The sequence below is a fragment of the Halichoeres trimaculatus genome, unplaced genomic scaffold (genome assembly GCF_033239565.1).
Source record: "Halichoeres trimaculatus isolate MK-OKI-2021-1 unplaced genomic scaffold, fHalTri1.1 fHalTri1_scaffold_2, whole genome shotgun sequence".
NCBI classification, from domain to species: domain Eukaryota; kingdom Metazoa; phylum Chordata; class Actinopteri; order Labriformes; family Labridae; genus Halichoeres; species Halichoeres trimaculatus.
The window spans coordinates 10,348,946-10,367,022 of record NW_027437180.1 but is presented as its reverse complement, the minus strand read 5'-3'; the positions used below and the strand labels follow the sequence as shown (position 1 = coordinate 10,367,022).

At 40.3% G+C, this 18,077-nt stretch overlaps 1 protein-coding gene across 1 annotated transcript in view; it reads right to left on the bottom strand.

Annotated features, from left to right (window-relative positions):
- Positions 1–18,077, bottom strand: part of sorcs3a (sortilin related VPS10 domain containing receptor 3a) — a 402,752-nt gene that overhangs the window by 36,945 nt on the left and 347,730 nt on the right. The window contains exons 19-20 of the mRNA XM_074686947.1: positions 11,165–11,351; positions 1,373–1,506 (exon numbers count right to left, since the gene is read on the bottom strand). Of these exons, the coding sequence (XP_074543048.1) occupies positions 1,373–1,506; positions 11,165–11,351 (321 nt within the window). The remainder of the gene's footprint in view (positions 1–1,372; positions 1,507–11,164; positions 11,352–18,077) is intronic.

The window sequence follows — 18,077 nt, the reverse complement described above, 5'->3', positions numbered from 1 at the left end:
GCTTTAGAGTTTGACCGAGCTGCTTTGAGGGGGGTTGGTCTGAAGGCCTTTCCTCTCGAGTGTGGACTTAGAGTTAAGAAACAGCATTATGCTGAAGTGGGGATATATATGAATAAAAATACCACAGAAAGAAATGGTAGACTGATAGGGAGCAAAAATCTTGGACTGTTCTGTCACCAAGGTTGACTCCAAAGCTCGGTGCTAGTATCGTAACACAAAAATCTGAGCATGAATAACAACATGGTGCCACCCAAACGCTTTAAGCTGTGCTAAAGGCTAGAGACTGTCAGCTAGATCTGGAAACCACTATCTGCAGGCTCGATATGACCTCTTTAGAAATCTATAGGTGACATTACTTACCCCTTTACCACAAAGCTGGTGCTAATGCTAGTTCCAGACTAGTGCCTGACTTGGTACCATTGCTTTGTGTTTCCACTGACAAAGCACTGGCTGCAAGCGTTCATAACTCTTTGCTGGGCCAGAGCAAAGCACCAATAACTTTGGGGGGCCGAGTTACCATAACCAATGATAAGCACTGGATAGCAGCTAACCGAAAAAGAAAAGCTGCCGTGCAAGTCGTCTGTTGTTTTGTTGGAGTTTCTCATTTTAAACTTAAAATGGAGGCAGAATTGAAGCAGCAGTGCATTAGCTCTCACATAGATATACCTTGATCTTTTATTCAACAGACTAGGTAGCTCTTTGTTATTTATGGTATCAAGGGGTAACATCTGGTTAAGAAAAATGAAGGCTATATTGAAGTGTTAAAAGTTGCCGTTCATCGACGATCTGCTTGAGGCTGGCTGCAGAAAGACTGGAAGTCACGTATACACCCAGCTATAAAAACAGACTTTTACAGCAATGAAAAGCCTATTGACAGCCTGGTTCAAAAAAACAGCTTCAGTCTGAAACGTTAGTATTGCTATAGGCATACACTGTACAGGGATTAATTTTCTCTAAATCAGCAGTTTAGATGATATTAGGATCATTTGGTTGACCAATCAGAGACACAGCTCAGCTTATGTGATTGATGGGCACGCTATAGCTGTTAGAAAGAATGCCCAAAGCCAGCACCATAGCAAATGTGGCTGCGTCCGCAGATGTTGTTTTTTAATGTGCTTGAGTTTTAATTATTTTCAAAGTTGCTTTTCTAGTTTAGTTTAGTTTAGAAGAGGAGAAAGCTGAAAAGTTAAAACCTTTTCTCTGGAAACTTCACATTATTCCAGTTAGTTTTGTGCATTCATCATTAGTCAATTTTTTCACCTCTCATTTTTGTTATTTTGTTAGTTTTTATAAATGATACCAACCTTGGTTTAAGAAAAATAAAGTCAAGATAAATGTTAAAGCCATTCAGTCTCTGTCCTTACAAACTTACCTCGGTGTTGTTGCCGAGCCACCAGAAGTACGTGACAGTCCGAGAGTGGCTGGGTAAGACCACTGCTGTGATGTTTACCTCCTTGTTCCATATGGCCACGAAGGGAGCAAGAAGCTGGACATGCTCTACTGGACCTGAGAGAAAAATAGCAGAGTCGTTATCACAGTATCACAGTTTAAGTCTGATGAGACACGTCTGACCCTGTTCCTCATCTCTCAGTTAAAGTCAACTGGCAAGATCATAGACCTTAAATACATAGAGCTTGTTTCAGGTGGAGGAATACTCCAAACACCATCACTTCTCTATGACAGCTTAGTGTACCCAGGCTCCCTCCCACAGACCTGCACCTCAGGTGAAATGATAAATGGTCCAAAGGAGTGCATGAAAGTGTGACCGTGTTTCTCTGCGTGATAAACTGGGGACCTTTGCAGGGTGTATCCTATCATCTCAGCTGGTGCATTCTGGGATAGAATACGCCCCCACACTCCAAAGAGAATGACGGAAAAGGAAAAAGTGGGGGGGTTAGAGGATAGATGGAAGCATTTGGGGACTAACATAGAAACCCAAAACTGATTCACTCTTAGAGCGGGAGTCTAAATGTGTTGCCATGTATTTTATGATATGATGGATGGAAAATTTTTCGTTTTAAAAATAAAAGCACATTTTTTTGTGACCTGGGACTTAATGTTTCCTTTCATCAGATAGACAGGGACTTTTTGTGTTTTAGTGCTTTTAGATGAGTACAGAAAACAGGCACAGTTTTTAGGTTAGTTATTTTCCATATTGTAGCATAAATATGTTTGTCAGATGTTATAATCCATTTACAGAGCTCCAAAAAAGCCGTTTGAATTGTTACAATGATGCGTAATAACAAAACCAAGCTGACAAAAGGATAAAAATGAAGAGGTTTTCAGATTTCTTTGAGGCAACGAAAATTATACTTGCATCATCCAGACAAGTAAGCTATAGTTTTCAACACAGAACTTTTTTAATTTGTGGCTTATTTTGCTCTGTTTGCATTTTTGTAATATTTGTGTTTCCCCTCCTGTTTGTTTGCACTCGTGAATTTCACTTGTCATGGCTCACATCTGTGCTAATTTACCCTCTCTATATGTAGTCTTTGTTTTATCCCTTCTTAGTTAGTTTGTCAAGTCAGTTCCTCATGTCATGTCATGTATTTACTGTGCTCCAATGATTTTTCTTCCTTTTTTCCCAAGTGTTAAATTTTTTTTAAATCTATTTATTTATTTTTATTCTATTTCGTTGTAAATCAAACTCTTTGATTTTACTGCCCTGGGATCCTTCTTTTTGGATGTTGCCTACAAATGAGACCAGGCTAAAACCAGTACCAACATCAAGATAGACAATTGTGGCATACAAAGATATATTAATAGCTATAGAGAATATATCAAATAACCGGCTGCTTTATTAGGTACACCTGATCAACTTCTCATTAACACAAATACCTAATCAGCCAGACGCATGGCAGAAACTCATTGAGTTTAAAGATATAGACATGGCAGGGAAAAGTTACAAGTTTAAACCGAGCATCAGAATGGAGAAGAAAGGTGATTTAAGTGACTTTGAACGTTGTATGGTTGCTAGTCTGAGTATTTCAGAAACTGCTAAACTACTGGGATTTTAACAGACAACCATCTCTAGGGTTTACAGAGAATGGTCCCAAAAAGAGAAAATATCCAGTGAGCAGCAGTTCTGTGGGCCAAAATGCCTTGTTGATGCCAGAGGAGAATGGCCAGACTGGTTGGAGCTGAAAGAAAGGCAACAGTAACTCAAATAACCACTGGTTACAACCGAGGTCTGCAGAAGAGCATCTCTGAACGCACAACACATCCAACCTTGAGGCAGATGGGCTACAGCAGCAGAAGACCACACCAAGTGACACTACTGTCAGCTAAGAACAGGAAACTGAGGCTACAATTCACACAGCAACACCAAAACTGGACGATAGAAGATTGGAAAGACGTTGCCTGGTCTGATGCGTCTGGATTTCTGCTCCACATTCAGATGGTAGGGTCAGAATTTGACGTCAACAACATGAAAGCATGGATCCATCCTGTCTTGTATCAACGGTTCAGGCTGCTGCTGCTGGTGTAATGGTGTGGAGGATATTTTCTTGGCTCACTTTGGGCCCCTTAGTACCAACTGAGCATGGTTTAAAGTCCACAGCCTACCTGAGTATTGTTGCTGACCATGTCCATCCCTTTATGAGCACAGTGTACCCATCTTCTGATGGCTACTTCCAGCAGGATAACCCTCCATGTCATAAAGCTGGAATCGTCTCAGACTGGTTTCTTTAACATGGCAATGAGTTCACTGTACTCAAATGTCCTCCACAGTCCCCAGATCTCAATCCAATAGAGCACCTTTGGGATGTGGTGGAACGGGAGACTCTCATCATGGATGGACCAACATCCAGAGGAAATGTTTCCAGTGTCTTATTGAACCCATGCCACAAAGAGTTGAGACGGTTGTAACTGTAAAAGAGGATCCGTCCTAATACTGACCGCAGAATGTTTGTCCACCAGTTTGGATAGTTTTTATTACTTTTTAATCCAACTTAAGGGGGCCAGAAAAGTGAATCATTCTCCACCATACGTCCATTACTATGTGCACACAGTGGGAGAGTTTTGGGGTTTTTGGTCTCTTTCAGTTGTGGCCCACACTACAGCGCAACTGTTCTCTAATAAAATGCCTGGCTATTTTAAAGCTAGAACAAATTATATATGTGACAGGAAGTCTTTCCCAATTAGAGAGTGTGAGCTGACAGGTGTTCTGAAACTACCTGACACCAGGTGTGAAAGTGAGCCTTTTAACAAAGTGCGTACTGTGATGACGGGATATTAAAGACTCTTAGACGTTACTTGATTTCTATGGTTTCTGTTTTTACTCTATATTAATATCTAACAAGCTGTGGCAGTGAAGTCATTATTAATACAGTCTACCACTTTAAGTTAGTGGTTTCATTCCTTTTATTCCATTCTGTCTGTTTTGTCTCCTCTCTCTTCTGAATTGAAAGAAGTAACCATTGCAAGGTTTCAGTAAATATTAATGAAGGAATAATTCAGTGTTTTGCTGAAGAATGTCCTTCAGACAGAGTCACTTAAACTCACTGGACATTTTTCCAATGCCCATTCTCTTGTAGCTGTTTAAAAGACGAGACTTTATTTTGATCACACATTTTGTCAAGTCATCTTGCGTCTTCAGAGCTGTACAGAACCCTACAATCAAAGAAAGGTCAAAAATATCCTCCGTCAGAACTGAAAGCAGCTCCCAAAAGTGTTTCTTTCTCCCCCACATACACGCCTGATCAAACTTTTAAGACCAGTTGAAAAATTGCATTAAATTACATTGTGCAATGTTGGATATTAAGGTTGGAAGTAGAACTTAAAAATGCAAAAAAGAAGGAAGCAAACAGTTAAAGTAAAATAGTCTGTCCATCAACTGATCAAAAGATTAAGACCACAGCCTTTAAAAAAAAATCTCTGCAAAAGTGTGAATTCATCATCATTTTGTGTTAGTTTTTCATACTGTCGTGACCACCTAATGGTTAATGGTGAATTAACAAAAAAAAACAAAAAAAAAAAAACAAAAAAAAAAACCTTTCTCTCTTTTGCTTATATTTATTGTGGCTTTTTTTTTAATATTTGCTATTTAATGTATCTTTTTACTTATCTTTTGTTTTAATTTTAACAAATAATTATTTTTACAACAACAGCACTGTTTTAATCAGAAGTTATGTACACATAAAAATCTGATCAAAATTTCAAGTCCAGTTGGACATTTGCACAACTACATATTTTTCACTGTTTGATCTTAAGAAGGTTCTAAATAGAGTGTCAAAGGCAAAAAGAGGAAATGAAAGTGACATGAAAGCAATTTATTGAAAACAATTTAATTGAAATAGGCTGTTTATTATCAACCAAAAGTTTAGGACCACAGCCTCTAAAAAACTAAGTCTTAGATTATTGAGCTGCTTAAGCAAGGTCTCAGGCAATGCACCATCTGTGCTGAGGTTGGACACAGTAAGACAGACATTTTAAATCACTTTAAAGATTCTTAGGGTTATGGGGAAAAAAAAGTAAAGTGATAGACACAAAAAAATTAATAGGCGCTGAGTTGGAGAATCTGGTTAGCTGTCAAGACATTGGGCGATCCTCCTCGATCCAAATTAAGGTTGATACTTGAGCCAACTGCAGCCCAATAACCATCAGATGCTATCTGAGAGAGAAGAGCTTCAAGAACAGAAAACTTCTTCAAAGGCCTCGTCTCCTTCAACACCACAAACTCGCCTGTTTGGACTTTTTCAGAGAGCAGCAAACATGGGTTACTGAAAGGTGAGGAAAGTTAATTCTCTGATGGGGAAAAAACTGAACCTTGACGTCCTGATGGCTTCAGCGTTACTGACATGACCAGGAGATCCCACTGGAGATGTTTTCACGGCAGCACAGTGGAGGGGGCGCCATCATGATCTGGGGATTTTTCCTTCAATGGACCAGTGGAGCTTCAGGTTGGTCAGGGGCGTCAAACGGCGGCTGGCTCTGTGGAGATGTTGCAGGGGGCCTCCTTCATGACTGAGGGCCCTGGTCTGTGGGGTAATGACTGGGTTTTTCAACAGGACAATGCTGCAGGTCACAATGGGCGCCTGACTTCTTCCAGAGGAATCTCCACCCCTAGCCTCCTGGAAACTTTCACATCAAGCATCGTAAAACCAATTTTAGTTGTCACCTGCTGCCGAGCAGCCCCATTGTTGTTTGCAATAAGTTGTGCATGTATTATTATTTTTTTGTTTTGGTTTAGTTTCTCTCCCATTTCTTCTTCTTGCACTTTGAAATTTCACTTTGAACCTTTCTAAAATTTAACAGTACAAAATGTAAATTTTTGCAGTTTTTCAAACGGTCTTTATGTTCTTATTAGGTGTGTATGTCCCTTGCTTTTGGTGACAGTTAACATTAGAGTAGCCAGTTAGCTGGCTAGATTTTTAGCTATATGGATCTTTTTTCTATAGTTTTCTTTTCGTTTCATTTCTTTTCTTTTCTTTTCTTTTTTTTAGCCCCTGGGAGTAATTTTGACCATTAATGAAACAGTTTGGTGTTAAGAGAGTTGCCTCTTTATGGCCTATACAAGCAAACAAGACCATTGATGATAAGGCTGACTTCTTTATGTTTAATTATTTAGTGCCTGTTCACACCGTGAGGCCGCAGGTGTCATATGAAACAAATTACAGAACACTAGATATAAGAACTCACGTTTTTTTTCAGTATTTACAAAAAAAAACTACTTAAAATCATAACATTGTACGCCTGGTATGCAAAGCATTTGTTGTGTCTGAGCTGTAGTGCGGCCATCTGCCACTAGCTGTGTCTATATCTGTGGTTAATAATGACTAATACCATGTGGTAAACAAGCACAAACAACAGATGGTATTTCATAGCACTGTGCAGTGTTACAGTATCTTGAATTAGAAAATGGAGTTAAAGTTGTATGACACACAAATTCGTATTCAAGCACAATATATGTGTACACAACAAATTAAAACAACAAATTAACTCAGTGAGGCATCAGTGGAGAGGAAACTTCTGTGTTCTGCGAGATAATACTCCTGATTTTATCAGCAGAGTCTGCTGGCTTTGAGAGAGGCGAAGCAACAGCTGCCTCTGGTTTTCATGGAAATATCTTTCCCTCACAATGAGGTCCAGCTCTGTGAGGGTTTTACTGAGTAGTTGTCAGACACTAGACAACAGTTTCAGCACATCATTGCCCAATAAATGTAATTTGACTGGGCGCGTTTCCCCTCAAGGATTACGTCTCTGGGCGCAGTGGAGAGGCTGGAAGTCTTTGTTGACTATTTCTTTATCAGTGTTCACCATAAATTCCTCTCTTGAGGGAAAGCTTCACACTTTTACTCCTCTATCTTGTTGACAAACATGGCAAACAGGGCATTTTATTCTTTTCACAACTCAACAGCGATGGCTCTTTCACAGGGTATAAAAAGTGAGTTTTTAAAGATGCTACAGTCAGTGAAAGTCACATTTCTGATTTTGGTAAACAGTAATAGTAAAACAAGTTTTCTTTTTCAATGAAGGAAGGTTACTGCTGGTCTGTAACAACAGCGATCCACCTAAGGAGAGGTCTATTCAGGCACTGGAGCCACAGAGACGCAGTCATGAATTGCTGACATGATATCTGCAAGGTGCTGAAAGCCTCCCCACCGAGAACCTAATAGGACCTGACAGGGACCAGGTTGCTTTACACTAATCTCAGGGATGAAGTTTCCCGCTGTGCTCGGATGAATTACACCACATTTGCGGAAAAACTCTGAGGTTTGTGTAGAGCTGCAGTCGGGGCTGTTCTGTCTGGCTGAAGCCTCTGTTAGCGCTCATCCTTTTTAACCAGAACTAATCTTTATCCCCACTTCGAGACACTCACTGTGTGTATGCGCCTGTGTGTGTGTGTGTGTGTGTGTGTGTGTGTGTGTGTGTGTGTGTGTGTGTGTGTTTGGTGTGTGAATAGGGAAGGAAGAGCAAGTCATTTGGGTTTAAATATGCTCAGCTTCAAAATCAGAGTAGTGGTTTTTGGCTTTCCTCCAGGAAGCATCACGTACGCTGTAAATAAATCCATCTCAAATTATTCAGGAGTCTGTAAATGCAGAGCGCAGCGGCAGACACAACGGGGCGTCGAGATGTTAAATTAAAATGGATTGAACTGAATGATGAGAGAGGAATTTACCCAGACAAAAACATGAATCATCACACCTTTCTGGATCCTTGGGAACCTAAGATGACATGCTGTTAATAGCAGCTGCAAAGAACGACTGTCCTTCAACTTGTGTGCATATATGTGTGTGCATGTGTGTGTGTTAGCTGGCTGCAGTGACTAGAGCAGCTTACTTCTAAGTCTCTGTTTCTACTCACAGTGAAACTTGCATAAGCATTTTTTGTGACCTTCCTCCCCAAAGTAGTTTATCACAGCTGCTGGATTATGTAAGAGGTCAGCACAGTTCACTTCAGATAAGCTGAACGCAGAGCAACAGTGTGGCTGTCATTCAGTTCAACATATTTCAGCACCTGGAGCGAGGCAGCAGAGAGTATACAGCTGAAAAAAGTTGACATTGCAGCTGAAGGTTCAATGTTTGGCATTCTTATGAAACATCGGTGGGCGCATAACCAACAGGAAAGTCATTTTTTTAATATCCTATATGTTGTTTGAAGCAGAGTGAGACGGTTCACAAAGGCTGAAGAAAAAATAGACTCATTGATGAGTGTCTATTATACTGCAAATCATTTGACCCTTGCTAAGATTTTAATTCTTATATTCAGATATGTTAGATATCTAAACCTCTATTTTAGGTTGCAGTTAATTTGTGTCTGTGTATGTTTTGTTCATTTCGTCATGTGGATGTATCTCAAGTTTCTTTGTACTGTAAACCCAGAAAAGTTGTGTTCACTTGAAAAATGCTCCTTAATCAGTTACCTTAAAAAAAAAAAACTAAGTAATGAAATATGAAACTCATTTAACTCAACATCTTAAACATTTACAGTTATTATAGAAAATCATTCTTCTGAATGCCTTTAATCAAATAAACCTGATGCCTGTTTGTTACAAATAGGAATATTTAGTAATGTTAAAAAATGTTGCATATCAGTGTAAAACATAATAAGTTGACCTTACTCAGTACTGAAAGATGTGTTATCAATAAATTTTCCTTATGAATTAAGTAAAAGTAATAATAAAAAATTGAAGCTGATCTGAACAACTTAATAAAATAACATTTTAAAGTTTAGCTGGGTCTCATATCCACAGCGTTCCCTCCTCACTCATGGTTACAAACACAATCACAACAAAAATCAGCTCTAATTTCATAAATTTAGTAACAATGAGTGAGGAGGGAAGGCAGTAGATATGAGACCCTGCTGTATATTGAAATATTGGTCTTCAGGGGGCACAGGTTGTCTGAGCCCCACGGCACTGACTGGTGGTCTGTGCTCCATGGCACTGACTGGTGGCCTATGCTCCATGGCACTGACTGGCGGTCTGTGCTCCATGGCACTGACTGGTGGTCTATGCTCCATGGCACTGACTGGTGGTCTATGCTCCATGGCACTGACTGGTGGCCCATGACCCATGGCACTGACTAGTGGTCTGTGCTTCATGGCATGGGATCATGTACTTGTTGACTTTTGCAGAGTATACCCAATGGTTAACAGTAATAAACAAATTTTTTGACTGGACTATCATGCTATTTGGGCCAATTCTGAGAATGTAAAACATACTGTATATGTATCTATTTTTGACACAGACAGTCAGTCAGCATATGCCACAAGGACCACAGACATCTGCTCCATGCTGTGATACACAGACAAACAGTCCATGTCATGTGGAGCACAGACAGACTGTGCTACTGCTGCACGTCTAGAAGTACAGTAGGGTCTCATATCAACTGTGCCCCCTCCTGATGGTTTTAAGCTGTTCTTACTTAAACAGTAACAAAAGTTAAACCTACTCAGATATCATCAGTTTCAAAACTGAAAAATCAAACATTTGAGTAAATTGAACTTACTGAAAAAAATAAGTTTTCAAAGCTTAATCCAGTTGAGTAATGTGAACTTTGGGATTTACAGTGTGTGTCATTACTTTTCCTCTGTTATTGTTTGGTGATCCTTTTGTTGTACCTTTGGTGGCCCTGAGAGCTCACAGTAGCAAGTAGCAACTTATAAAAACACATGCAAAAAGATAAAACACAAGCAAATCAAGAAAACATCTTCATCAATTTGACCACACGTGTGCAGTATTTAGAAAATGCGCTGCAAAGACTACATTACAACACATTAGAAAAAACACGCAGCAAATACACCCCAACACAAAAGTGTTTCCAGGGGACACTTATAAGTGATGCACATGCACATACTCTATTGCACATACTCTGATACAATGTTAAACTGATTCAAACACACATACTTTTTTACCTTATTTTCCATCACAACTGACGGATAGAGAACCATAACAGGCTGTAAACAGAGTTATTGGTTCTCAAAAGTCTCAGCTGAATGACGCGGGTTCATTCTGATTGGCTTGCATGGGTTACTGAAAAACACTACCTTATTTGGGTTTGGCATGCTTTGAACTGTGTGGAAGAAAGTATTTATATAATTTATGAGGGGGGACATTTGTTTGTGAAAATATCTGGCTACGTGTGTACAAGGCCTCAGTCTTACCTCACACTCCTGTGTTTCCCTCCTGTCTTGTTTACCCTCCATGTGTTTCCCCTCAGTCTGGTCAAACACCATGTGTCTATTGAGTCTCTGTGTTTTTTGGGGGGTCAGTTTGTCTCATATTCTTGTTTTTCTCTCATCATGTCATGTTCTCCAGTGTCTTTTCTTGTGTAAGTGTTTGTAGAATTTTGAGTTTGGATTTTGGATTCTTGGACTTTGGTCATGTTTTTTTTTTTTTAACTTTTGAGTTTTGCTGAATAAATATTCCTTTTATTTCTTTTCTCTCTGTGTCATGGTGCACCATTAAAAACATATGCGGTTCCTTTTTTATTTGAATTGTACTTAATCACTGTGGTGTTAAATAAGTTAATCTAGATACTAAGGGGTAATTGCTGTTAGCTAAGTGTGTCACATGTTGCAGCACTTCCTGCCGCTTAATAAGCACAAGTGTTAGGCTCATGTTACAACTCAGATACTCAGATAAGTTACTCTTTTCACTTCTCTCCTGTCAGGTTTAGTTGGCGGTACAGCACGTGGACACTTTCCAGAGAGCAGCACTTACATGTGACATGCAGGAAGAGAGTCGTGCTGTCATAACCCAGCGTGTTCTCTGCCAGCGCCGTGACACGGAATATCCCCGCCGACTTGTAGACATGTTTGATCCCCTCCTCGGTCCAGCTCAGGTTGGAGTAGGACACAGCTGTGCCGTCCCCGAAATCCAACTGGATGTTGGTCCGCAAAGAGTCACCCTGAAACACAGCATGAGAGACATGCAACCACATGAATATCATGTAGTGATATCATATTTACACATGAAAGGATCCATCAGAAAACCAAAACCAACTTCAGACCACCTTCAATACAGCAAAAAACAGACATGATCATTGTGGCCCCAACACAACAGTGTGATATAAGTTTAAAGGGTCTCAGCTCAAACTCTTTGTCAGTCAGAGTAAAAGAAAGAGTTTTTATCACCCTAACATGGTGCAGCAGCATGGTGCAAACTTCAAAAAAGAAATGTCACTTTGAGGCTATGATATCAGCAGTTCAGTCAGATGTCATCACTGGCCAATCATTGTAAGAGCAGAAGAGACAAACAGGGCTTTTCAGGGGAGCTCAGCCTGGCACGACACAAATTTACAGCAAACCAAATATCAATGTGCAGAACAGCAAATATTAATATGCAGCATCCAAATATCAGTTTACCTAGCTGAAGAGTAATATAGAGCTCTAAAAATAAGCTCCTGAGGGCGGATGGTGTGCTGGCTGTGAAGTTTTGCTTCAAGGCTGAAACTGTAGTCAGGTTTGTACAATTGTTTTATGACCAGACAAATCAAAATATGATGTCTGATGAAAATGCTTTTTTTAAAAGCAAGGCTGTAGAGAACAGGAAGGCAATATGATTAAATGCTTGTGCTTTTATATTTGCATGGAAACAGTTGACTGCATATATGGATGGATGGTGTTCTCTTACCTCCTACCAAAGATTGATTTAATAGCGACAAAAAGTTGTTGTAGTAAAGTTAATATGGTTTGAGTTTAACCTAGCAAAGGTTTCACGTAACAAAAATGTCAGTTTATAAGGCTCTCCCAGAAATCTTTGGTGCTGCAGAAATCTGTTTCTCTTCAGTTCTAAATCTCACATTACTGCACTTGTTTACCAGCAACTGGCACTGATACTCACTCTTGTTGTTTTGATTTTTTGATGCTATAAAGTTTCTCTTATCTAATCAGACAAAAAAAAAAAAAAAGTCTATGAATTTCAGATGCCCTACAAATACCATCTGGTGATTATATCACATTACAGCCAGGGCCTGATTAAATTAAAAATAAATAAATAAATTACTTAATTTAAAAGGGGGTTATGGTTACATGAACTATTCAGTTGTGTATTATTATATCTTCTCCGGTGCATAGTGGTGACTGCAGTGGACAGCTGCTCCTGCTGAGGTATTGTGTCAATCCTTCTATTTTAAAGGAACATATACAAAAAGTTATGATCAACAGTATCATTATTACATGCTTCAAAAAAGAAGTTAAGTTTTACCAATTGTGTTTCCACTGAAGTTGACATCATGCAACACCAAGTTCATTTCCAACACAAAGTTAAATCATGTGAAAGTATGTGAATTTTTTTCCAAAGAAAAAATAATAATTCAAATAACTAACAATAAAAAAAAAAAAAAATATATATATATATATATATATATATATATATATATATATATATATATATATATATATAAATATATATATATATATATATATATATATATATATATATATATATATATATATATATATATATATATGTATATATATATATATATGTATATATATATATATATGTATATATATATATATATATATATATATATATATATATATATATATATATATATATATATGTATATATAATGTATGTATAAAAAAATGAAACATTTTGTTGTGCCTTTCAAAAGAATTAAAAAACTTACAGAAAAAAAAAAAAAAAAAACACAACACAAGCTTGCATGATTGATGCATCATGGGGTTAAATAATCTTTCAAAAACTTTAACTCATTCCTCATATTGGGCAAAACTGTGTTGTAGTTGATTATAATAATATCTGTTACTTCTTCCCACAAGTAACACAAACTTTCTAGGATTTAATTGGAGTACAACTCAGAAAGCAGCTTTCATTACTAAGTTCTGTGAAAACATGTATTACATCGAGTCATTCATGGAGCTCTGCCCAGAAGCTCAAACTGCACAGATTCAACACTTGGCGTGTTATTCTCACCAACCTATCCTCACAATTTGAGCCGTCTCTATTGAAGGTTTTGGTCTCTTTCTCTGTTCTCTGCCACCAGCCTTAATAATTGCACTTTTAACTTTCAGCTCCATCAAACCCAGCAGCATCCACCTGCAGGCTCCAAGCTTAAGACACCATCTCGTTGCCCCTCAGTGTTTGCATGTTAGAACAAAACTGTGGGACGAGGATGCAGCTGACACTGAATACTAACAATGTTGTGCTGCTGATATGAACATCTCAAACCACACATGAATAATTACAGAGTGAGCTAATTGCAGTTGCTCTTCCAGTTACTTCTCTCATCCTCAAAGTACAAATGTGGCTCATGTGAGAAGAGCACTTGTGGTTTCAACTGTTTTGTTTGACTTGTTCAGCAGAAGAGAACTTGTTTCATATAACGGGAAGCAATTTGCTTGTTTTCAAGAAATTAAGCAAACACCAATTTACCAAAACAAACTCTTCAATAAACAGAAAATTGATTAAAGAGTGAAAAATCATGATTTTGTGTTTGTTGAAAGAGCAGAAAGCAATATTGTTTGGGCTGCGATTCACCAGTGAAGGAGTGATGCCAGCCCGCTCTGATTCCAGATGATCTGCTTGTCTGTCAGTGTTTTCTTTAACTCATAATCCTGCTAAAAGTCTGACATTTCTCATTAACACAACTTTACGTTTCCAGCCACAAAGAGTGTGTGACAGAAGAAACGAGGGAATTTTGACTGCGTGTCACTGAGCATGTGCACACCAGCGTCTGTGTATATCCACCCCGCCCTACCATGTTTGCCTTTGCATGGTGTGTGAGTCTTCAGCTGCTTGCACGTTGTCCTCTGGGAATCACATCTGGCATTATCCGAGGATCAGCACACAGCACGAGTGTTGGTGGCTCCAGCTGCCACAGCGACCGAATCTGCTCTCATCCCCCAGGCCTGGAGAGGCAAACTCCCAGCCTCCCCTCAGCACATTGTAGCGCAATGCTACAGGGATCTTCATTTGTAATACTGCATTAGCATGCAAGCTTTGGCAAACGCACAAAAAAAAAAAAAAAACATACAACTATTGTTCTACATCTTTGCTGCTCTTTTGCCCCTTCTCTTCCTCACCCCCTGACTCCTTTCTTTGTGTGCGTCCAAGTGTGAAAACATGGGAGGCTTTCATTGAGGCTTCTGGGGATATTTTATGTCACTTTGCCTGGAAAATGATATCCTCCATAAGTAGCTGGAGAGAATGGAGAACAGGGAAGAGCAGGATTTGACAGCACAGGCATTGTTTAAGCGCTGTAATGATCTGGCAGGCGAACAGGACTCTGGCTTGGTGGCGCTGATGTCACTCAGCCTTTCTCCACGTCTGCTGTCCGTTCTGTGTTCAGGCTTGCTCTCTATATCAGCCACAATGGGATTGACTAATCTGCATGAGACTGAAGCTGGCCCGTCGCTCTAAATGTCACTCTTTGTGTGTGTGTATCTCCCAGGACTAAGCAGATCCAAACACATCATGGCGGGAGCCTTGAGGCTAGGACATCAGTGCTGGTTGACAATGAAAGAACTGTTGTTAAGGCTGACAAGGATTTGGACACACAGGGCCACCATTTGTTCAGGTGTGTGTCAAACCTGAAACCTGGATGTCAACATGATATGTGGTAACAAATGCTCCCCTGCTGAGAGTTATCTAACAATGTCATTTCTGTTGTTCTTTCAGACGACTCAGCAGAGTCCCAGAGATTCTCAAGTACTGCAAAGTCAGCTGAAAGTAAAGAGGACAGACGTTTTTTCATCCATCAATCCATTGTGATATCAGCTCATGTCAGGCTCAGAGGCGTTAATATCAGAGACATCATGAGGTTAAATGAAGGTATAAAGATTTGATTTGGGCACAGAGCAGGAAACACCCTGAAAAAGCTGCCAACCTATCACAGGGCTAACATGTAGGGATTAAAAACATGTCACAAACTCACATTTACAGGCAATTGAGATCACCAATCAACCTAACCTAAAAATGTTTCTGGGCTGTTTGAGGAAGTCAGAGAACCCATGGACGCAAGTACTGAATATGCAAACTCAACATGGTGAGGCACCTGAGCAGCTTGGGGATCGCACCAGAAACCTTCCTACTGCACCACTGTGCGGACCAACACATGCAATTTATTGCTTATGGAGGTCAATTACTTTGTCAGTTTGTGACAGTTATCTGGAGAACGTGTTCCCTGGGGCCTGTACTATGAAGCTGGATTAAGTCATCCAGGATAACTCTGCGGCAACTCGCTGAACTTCACCGGATCTCCGTCATCCAGATCTGCTGTACTACGAGGCTCGTTATCACCTCGATAAGTGAATCCGGCTGGGATCTGTGCGCACACACAAAATGGGCGTGGTTAACGGCCCCAGAGCATTTTCCACAATGGAGAAGAGAGCAGCGTCCGTTACGGTGGAGGAGCAGCAAATAATTCTGCAAAAAATACGAGGAGTACCGCAAAATCGCCAACTCTGTGAATGCGTAAATTTCCAAAATGCTGATATTAATAAATCTATCTCATCACGTGACGACACAGGCAGTTAGGTCCTTATTCATTCATGTTGTCAGTCAGTGTGTGTGTGATCAGCATCATATCCTATCCATAATTAGAAAGAGTCCACTTTCCTACAAATCCCAAGGAAAACGCTCATTATAGGCAGTTTGTATTGCAGATACAATAGTAGTGGGGAATAAAGGACATGGGAGCAAATAAAAATTAAATATAAAAAACATCCTTCAAAGTGGTCAGTATGAATTTCCTGAATTTCTCTTTGGGATAAATAAAGTATTTTTAATTTCATTTCATTTCATGAAAGATTCCATTTGCATACATTTCTACTTTTCCCTGACAATGTCTCAGTTATGATGATCAGTAAGATATTGTTTGTTCACAGCCCGTAAGAAAAAATGTTGGTCCAAAAAGACAGGGGGTGGTCCCGCACCGGAGGACTTCACTCCAGCTGAGCAAACTGGTGACTGAGCGGTCTTTCATGCCCGCCCGAGGGAACCGATTGGTCAGTAGGTGGTCTGTCACACCCCGTGAGCTCTTATCCTGGTACTTAACCTGCTCCGGACCAGGTTTGGCGTTCAGCATCAGTTACCGGGGCAACGTGTCTGAATAAAAAGCGATCCACCTTCATAGTACGGAAAATCTGAAACTTGTCCAGGAAGTTATCTCTCTAAGAGCTAATCCAGCTTTGTAGTACAGGCCCCAGGTCTGTCCGAGACACATCGTCAACTCACTGGCTGCGTGTTCAGTACAGCACATTGCAGGACAACAGACAGCTGGATTCTAAAGAATGAAGGGTTCCCTTGATTCCTACTCCATTGATGATCTTCTCTTGGTTCACGTTGGGCTGTAAAACCTGAGACTCCTGGCCTGGCTGTACTCATTATAACAGTTTGTTGTTGTCAAACTAAATACCATCTGGTTTCAACACGGTTTGTTTTATTTTAAAAGTCAATGGGCTTTTTTTTAGGTAGTTTCTGGGCATGACTTCTTGTCCCACTCAATCTTCATTTTGTAAATTCACATGTCAAAGCTCTGGTATTTGGCAAAATTAAGAGGTCTGATGTGATGAACCAGAGACCCTGGAACACAATGGAGCAGATCGGGTGTGAGTTGTCACATTTACTTGAATTGAAACTTATCAGATCTGGTGAAGAACCAGGAATGTATCTTGTGTATTTTGGCTGATTGGCTCAATTATTGACTTTATAATAAATGGACGTAACTCTGTGACATCATCCATCTGTTTCTGAAACAGTGTTTTTGAGGCAAATTGTCGTTGGAAGCCATATTGGAAATTGGGTGGGCTTTGAATCTCCACACTAAAAGCTATAAAAGTAAGTCATTACTTTTATGGACAGGATATCTAGGCACAGTCTAGTGGTGGAGGGAGTCAGGTTGGGGGGTCTCAGGATCCCATCCTGCTTTTTGTAGATGATGTGGTCCTGTTGGCCTCATCCAACAGTGACCTCCAGCTCGCACTGGGACGGTTTGCAGCTGAGTGTGAAGCAGCTGGGATGAAGATCAGCACCTGTAAGTCTGAGGCCATGGCTCTCAGTTGGAAAAGGGTGGACAGCCCACTCCAGGTCAGGAGAGAGTCTTTGCCCGAAGTGGAGGAGTTCAAGTATCTCAGGGTCTTGTTCACAAGTGAGGGGAAAATGTAGCGAGAGATTGAGCGACGGATGCGGATGCTATACCAGTCTGTTTTGTCGAAGAGAGAGTTGAGCTAGAAGGCTCTCAATTTACCGGTCAATGTATGTTCCAGCCCTCACCTACGGCCACGAGCTGTGGGTAGTGACCTAAAGAACAAGATCGCTGATACAAGCAGCTGATATGAGCTCTCCTCAGGGATAGGGGTCTGAGCTCCGACATCCAGGAGAGGCTTGGAGCCGAGCCTCCTCCGCATTAGAGGTGTCAGATGAGGTGTTTCGGGCATCTGGTGAGGATGCCTCCTGGACGCCTCCCTGGGGAGGTGTTGGCATGTCCAACTGGTAGGACACCCGGGGTAGACCCAGGACACAGTGGAGAGATAATATCTTTTGACTGGCCTTGGAACACCTTGGTATCCCCCCAGATGAGCTGGTGGAAGTGGCTGGGGACAGGAGTCATTGGTCTCCACTGATGGCACTGCTGCCCCCGCGACCCACACCAGGATAGGTGGTGCAA